The sequence below is a fragment of the Olea europaea genome, unplaced genomic scaffold (genome assembly GCF_002742605.1).
Source record: "Olea europaea var. sylvestris unplaced genomic scaffold, O_europaea_v1 scaffold3137, whole genome shotgun sequence".
Lineage (NCBI taxonomy): Eukaryota > Viridiplantae > Streptophyta > Magnoliopsida > Lamiales > Oleaceae > Olea > Olea europaea.
Genome location: NW_019250150.1, coordinates 95,572 through 103,006, shown reverse-complemented (window position 1 = coordinate 103,006; position 7,435 = coordinate 95,572). Strand labels below are relative to the sequence as shown.

Here is a 7,435-nt window from a genome sequence, read left to right as displayed (position 1 = left end):
CATTAGCTGTCAAAAAATTGGCATTTTAAGATCCTAACCTCTAGAAGTATGATAGAAAGGTTCTTCCAACACCAGTATTGGATTGAGTAGCTCACAAGTCCTGGCTAGTTTTTACGCAAGTGGTCAGGGCAGGGGCATCTATGGTGATTGGGTGCAAAGTCGAGCATCAGCTCGTGCAGCCTATCTGGCTTGGAACCGAAGAAGCAGTCGGTAGTGCCTTCAAGGAAATTGCTCTATAAAAAATTGTGGTTTAAATGCTTTCCTAATGTATATGTGCTTTAACGTTTTTGGGATTGCAGCAAATATGTATTCCGAAATGCGGGAAGAGGCTCATGATTATGCTGCGCGCCTATGCAATGCATACTTTGAGAAGGTATGGTTAATGGGAGGATGTACAAAACGGAAAATAGATGACTAGAAAATGAGAAACTCGTACAATAGTGAGGTAATACACTCTGTTCTCTCACAATTCCAACTCTAAGATTATCTCCAGCGCTGCATCAAAATTTGCACCAACTAAAATTCGTCTCCAATCATTACACCAAATAAACAATATTTAACCATTTTCTTCCCTTTTTTATACTTTAGAATTTACTTATTTGAAATATTATTTAATTAATTATTTTATAAATACATAAATTACTAAATAAATAATACGTTAAATTAAGGAAAGGATTAAATTCATTAATAAATATAAAAAACATAGTACAATTAGTAAAAACACTACAAAAATGAAAATATTAAATCATGCTATTAAAAAATAGTGCAATGCATTTCGAATTTGGATATTATGATATTACGAAGTCGAAATAATATTTTGACGATATTGGAGGATCTAGAAGCGATCTTCCAAATTACTAAATTATGCACTTTTTATGTATCGTTTACTTTAAATAAAATTAGATTAAAGTATTTATGTCGTCGTTTAATATATTTCTTGTTAATTTTAAATAATCATGTTTGTTATATTTTAAATTTTTTTCTTCTTTTAATTAATTCATTAATTATTTTTTACATTTAAAATTTATTTTGAATGAAAATAATAATTATTATTATAATAATTATTTATTGCATTAAAAAATATATAGCACAAATGACATAACTTAATCAATGTACATGGGAAAGGAAAATGAAGGTAAAAATGACTTTGGACACTTTGCACCGAAATGGTGCAAAATTTGGTGTTGCATTGGAGGTGTTTTACACCATTTTTTGGTGCATTTTGGTGTTTTGGGGTAAGCATTGGAGATGACCTAATCACAAGTATAAAGGTCCCTACTAAAGATAGATGGCCAGCATAAGCTGAGAGTTTGCAAAAAGGAAAAGTTTGTTCCTTGTTCTCATTGTCCATATGAAAATCCTTGAAGTTAGTTTACCTTTTGTTTCTGGTGGAAATAGGTTATTAGGGGTGGGGAGTGGTCATGAACCTTAAATACGTTAAACCAGTGACATTTAATTACTAGATTACTGCTTTATAACAGCACTAGTTGTTGAAAGAACCATTGAATGGTCTTAAATGATTGATGTGGTGTCTGCAGTGGCGAATGCTGCATTCATTCCACAAGTCACATTTTGTTTGGAGTAAGGATAGAATTCAACAAGTCTATTCAAGCTCACACCCTCTTTCATTCTCTATGTGTGTTTCTATACATGTATGCGCTTACACCTGGATACAAAACAATTCAAATGTACATTGGTCTCTTTTCCTTATATGGCCTTCAATCCATTTCCCCCATTGACTTAAAAGATGCTGCTATGTATAAATTAACTACAGGTTCTTATTATCCTTTAACCAAGTCTAAGATTAAGCCAACACAGTTTGTGGTGAAGACTTGATCATGAATTATAATTTCACGGGCCATATGTTATGTAAACATACCGGCTCGTTGTTGAGCCAATTAGTTTGCAAAGCACTGCTGATATATGTATGTCTTAGTGAAAATTGCTACACTCTTGCTTGTCGTTTGATCTATGACCTCTGAAATTGTGTAAGATTAGGCCCGCCAGGGATACATAATTGGCAACAAGGCCTTCGCAAAAGAGTTGAGCGTCAAAGGACGGTTGCACAATATGCAAATGAAAGCAGATCATCAGAAGGCTCAGGAATCTATTTATCATCAGAGGTCTGTCGCCTGTACTTTCAAATATTTATTCTTTTGAAAAGGGTTTAATATGGACAGTGTCTTTTTTACAGTGTATGGCTATGCTAGAATACTTCATCCCAAGGAAGGAAAAAAGGAAACACCCCAATCTAGAGTAACAGTCCTCCTGTATTATTAGGAAAGATTGCCCCATTGGTTCCCAAACTATTGGCACAATAGCAAGTAGGTTGGAAACCTTTCAGAAAAAAATGCAAGAGGGTCACTTTCAGATTAAATAGAGATTTGGACAATTTTTGTTTTAGGGATTGTGCAACTATAATGAAATCCTAGGAACCAGTTTGATCTTTTTTAAAGATTGTAGACCAACTTGCTAATGGTACATTAGGTTGGGGACCCATAGTACTATTTTGGTAGGGTCATTCGATTTTCGTGTTGGTACAGGAATTTGGAGATGCATATCAATAAGAGAGAGATGATTATTGACCTGCACGGGATACATGTGAGCGAAGCTATTTACGTTCTCAAGCATGGTGAGCTTGCCGTAATGAAGAATGCTGCGAGGTCAGTAGACCAGCCTTTGTGGCTTTACATATCTGTCAGGGGCAAGTCACCACACGAGGGGTTCACATGTTTCCGTTGGACTTCCTACTGCTGTTCAGCACTACCTATAAGAGGAAGAAGGCCTTGACTGCACTGAGCTGCAACCCAGACTCCTTCGAGTTGTGGTCAGGGGCAAAATCAAGGGTCAAGTTCAGCTATGGTTGATCGCGAGCATTGAAAGTTTACTATCGACGGCCAACGTCCGTAATAGTGTGATTTTTTATTAATATTTAATTAAATAATATTCAAAAAATCGTATGGATTAGAACTAGATACACCATTAGAACTAAAAATAGGAACGAACTTTCATTTTAGATGAAAAAATTGTTCCATAATCTGGAAAATGCCTTAATTTATTTTTGAATTTAATAGGCAATGTATATTAACAAAATGTCAATATTCAATTTACAATTAGAATTAATTAAACAAGCATTATTATATTAACAAAATTGAAATTATTTATGTACTTATATCAATTTTATGTGCTTTTATGATTTCACTTTTTCACAATCAATTTTTTGTGAACGAAAAGTGGAACCTTTTATTAATTAAATAAGTTTTTTGTTGAATGATTCTTTATAACACTAAAGTCAATTTTTTTATAAATTCATCTACCATTAATTGACCGAATTCTTAAATCAATTGAATAGGGGAAAAAAGGAAAAGGAAAAGAAAATCAAGAAGAGAGACAAATCACCGGTTAAAATGTTTCTACTTGCATTAAACCAATGAAATTGAACACATATTATTTTGTTACATTATGTGCTAAAAATCATTAAGTGTCATAATGACAAAGTGATCAATATGTTTAAGGAATGTAGCTAGTTCGAATTACCTTCCTTGCATTTGTTTTGGTAAAAATTGTTAAAATACAAAAAATTATAAAAAATATTACTCTTAAAGAGTTTCAAACATAGGACCTCTAATTCAATAGTGGAAGGGCTAATCAATTGAGGTACCAGAAATGTTTGTTGTTGATATGAATTATCAAATGTATAATCTAAAATTTTTATCTAGTATTAGAAAAAAAAAATTCCTCCCAACGAATCTAGCTAGGGCGCCGCCCCTGGTTGTGGTATATTGACAGAGTAACAATAAGGAGATTTTTTGACACACAACACACCTATGAATTCAATAATGAATGACAAAAGAAAAAAGAAATAGAAAAATGTTGCATCTGTAAATGGGAAAAATGGAGAATGCAGAAATCTTGAATTGGAAATGTCTAGTTGGTCGATAGTAGAAATACATTTTTTGTTGCCCCCAATGGTTTTGCATGTCTGTTATGTATATCGGAATTGTTTAATTTGCATCAACGGAGAGAATTCTTTTACATGATAGCTCAAATTTCACCAAGCATTGGAGTATCTTCAAGGCTTTGGGGTTTTGTACTTTGTAGTCTTTCATCTCTTTGCCTTGTCGTCTGCTAGACCTGCATAAAGGGCCTATTTGGCATGCTTAAAAAAGTCAAAAGAAATATTTAAGATGCAAAAGCTACTTTCTAACCCGTTTGGTTAATTTTATGAAAATGCTTTTAGTAGTTAGAAGAGTTTTTAGAGAAAATTGGTCTAATTTGACTTTTTCTAAAGTACTTCTGAAATAGGAAGTGCTTTTAAAAATTAGTTTTCAAATAAAATTTAAGATAGCTTTCTTTAAAAAAATTTTTACATGAAGCAAAAGTCATGTCAAATGGGTTCTGAATTAGAGATGGCAACGGGGAGGGTCAAGGTCAAGACCCTACCCCAACGGGTAATTTTTTGCCCTATTATCCATTTAAGATAAGGCAGGGCGGGGGCCTTTTCCCCATTTAGTATTTCGTTTATTTTTTATTTTTTTAGTTTTTTTATTCGTCTTGTTGGCCCTATTCATTAAAGTGAGGCAATAATATATTTATTTTATTTTTTTATTAATTAATTTATTTTTGAAAAGTTAAATTATTTAAATATATTCGGTAAACTAAAGCTTTTATTATTTGTCATATTCCTTAGATAATTTTAGTTGCTATTTTCTATTAGAACTAAAATTTTGTGGATTTTTTCATTTAAAGTATTGAATTCTTATTTTACACAAAAAAAGTTAAACGAGGGCGGGCCCTTATTACTCGTACCCGTCTGCCCCCGATCCGAGTACTCGATTAAGCAAGTAATTTCTGCCCTATTTGGGACCAGGTTGGCAGGTATCGAGTTTGATGGATTTTTTTGCCGTCTCTATTCTAACTTTCCTTGGCTTGCCCCTAGGGAGGACGTACATTGGCAGTTTCACAACTTTATGTATAAACAATATTATCATGTTTGCTACTGACTAGTGAGTCGTGTGTCATCAGACATTAGATTTAGCATTTGTGATTCAGTTAAATTCAATTGCTACCTGAAATATGAGCCGTCCGATCAAGTGATTTTATTTTTATCACCAATGCCATAAGTATAGGAAAATTTCACAAAAAATCATAAAAATAGACATTTGGCAGATTATCATTGAAAGATGATAATAATACAAAAAAAAAAAAAGAAAAAAAAAAGTAGCCATGTTGGTGCTGGCGACGCAACATGTGTATGGTTTCTCTGTGTGTGTGTGTGTGTATATATATATATTTATTTATTTATTTATTTTTTTTCCATGTACTTGAGAAAAATTTGTATTTTTATAGTATTTTCACGTTACTAGGGATATAAAATGAGTTGAGTGCGACTCCAACATTTTTGCACGTTGTGTTGGACTTGGTACATTGAAAATTTTGTGTGGGTCAAATCATGAATGTTGTCATGTTGAGATGACTTCAAAAAATATCAATGGGGGTCAGGTCAATTTTTTTTATTAAACAAACTAAATAATTGGATATAATTGGAGATGAAACGATTGGTTAATAAATTTATGACATAATTATCCCAGTCATGGTTATTTTTTAAATTTGTGCAACTTTTTTCTAAACCTTTTATTCCTTGAGAGGACGGATGTATGGACGGTCTTCATCCATATGTTCATTAATTGATCAATGAAAATTTTTAACAATTTTTATAAGGATAAAAGAGTAAATTTACACCTTTCCACATGACCATAATGGAAAGTTGTAATTGTGGGCTTAAACTTTTCATTTAATCGCAGTTTATAACCAAAGATTTCATTTGTATATTTCATTACAGTAGTTGGAGATCATTTGCCTTATGGAGATTTGTATACCAAGCTTTATGCTCTAATTTTTTCACGTGTTATGAATGTAGGATCCTTGTTTTGTTTCTTTTGGTCATTTTATTTCTAAACGATCTTCATTTTGCATCAATCATCTTTAAATTGAGGATTTCTCCTATGAAGGCAAATACAACACAAAGCCCAATTGATCTCAATTAAAGCATTTTTCTAAGTTTTAATTAAGTTTGTAAACCACACTTATCTCAGAATGTGGTGGTGAAATAATGTGATGGAAAAGAGATGGGGGAATTTCCTATGAAGAACCGAGTTAATATAGTAATGTTCACTAGGGTTGCATCCCCAACTTTTCAAATTCAAGACATTCCCTTAAGAAAGAGGTTGAATGTTAGTACCATTTAGGCAACTCTCCATTGATGTATTCAACTTACGTGTTTCTTAAGGGGGACTTGCTGGGCACACGAAATAATTTCACATTAGGGTCAAATCTACAGTGGACAATTAGTTAACGCTGCATGAAGTAGCCTCTGCATAAACAAACAAGATGCGAAAAGTCCATTGTCTTTAGAAGACAAGATTTGATGGTATTAAGCCCTTGTTTGATTCTATTCTTTTTATAAGAATGGATTTTTGAATAATGTATTGATGAAAAATGTATAGTTAAAAAAAGAAAAAAATTTAAATTTACGTGTAATATTATTTTATTGAAAAATGTCTTGTTGAAACGATGTCAAAATGTTATTTAAGGATATTATTTTTTTTTCAAAGAATGAGGTTCAAGCAGAAGCTAAATAAGGGGAAAAAATTCAAATCTTTTTCATTTACAGTGCCCCAATATTCTATTATTTGCACAAAAAAACTGAAGATGTATCATAAAAAAATTGGAATTAAACTACTTGTACAGAAATTTTTTTGGGAAATGCTTGCTTTAAATTCTTTTGTTTCAATTTTTTCTACCATACTATTTGTACATTTTCTTTGACAACTTTTTTAACAAATATTAAAGTAGCATACACCTCTATCTTTGATTTGAACTCCATAATAAAAAAAATAAAAAATAAAAAAAAATAAAAAATTGAAACAAAAGAATTTAAAGTAAGCACCCCCCCCCCCCCCCCCCCCGGGGCTTGGCCTACTTTGAGAAAATTGCCAAGTTGCATATGAATTTGCCAATTAAAATAGATGCTAACGTTGGACGACAAAATAAAAGTCTCCCATTAAAAAGCAGTAGAATTTGTCTAAACATTGCCCAACAGCAACAAATCACAGAAGACAAAAAAATTCAAACAAAAAGCCCCAATATTCCAACTATCGGCCTTTCCCATTGTTCCCAATTCCCCAATTCTCTCTTTCACAGTATATAAGCTAGACGAAAAAATTTAAACATGAAATTTGCTACGTTGGGGAACATTATATAGTAACGATTGCAAGTTTTAAGTCATGAAGAGTTTTTTCGAATATACTTATCATTGTGATTTTAATCTTTTATTGCCTGGTCAAATATTCGATTGGACTATTCATATTGCTCGAAATCTGTGTGAAATTTCCTGTAAGATGCTAAGGTTACACAGTGCTCGAAATTTGCAATT

At 32.3% G+C, this 7,435-nt stretch overlaps 1 protein-coding gene across 1 annotated transcript; it reads left to right on the top strand.

The window, feature by feature from the left end:
• Positions 1 to 6: 6 nt before the first annotated feature.
• LOC111385362 (polyadenylate-binding protein-interacting protein 7-like) lies at positions 7 to 3,064 on the top strand. Its single transcript, XM_023009745.1, has 4 exons — positions 7 to 210; positions 300 to 373; positions 1,999 to 2,123; positions 2,544 to 3,064. Exons 1-4 carry the CDS (start codon positions 141 to 143, stop codon positions 2,788 to 2,790), a joined length of 516 nt encoding a protein of 171 aa, XP_022865513.1. The 5' UTR covers positions 7 to 140; the 3' UTR covers positions 2,791 to 3,064.
• The last annotated feature ends 4,371 nt before the right edge of the window (positions 3,065 to 7,435 follow it).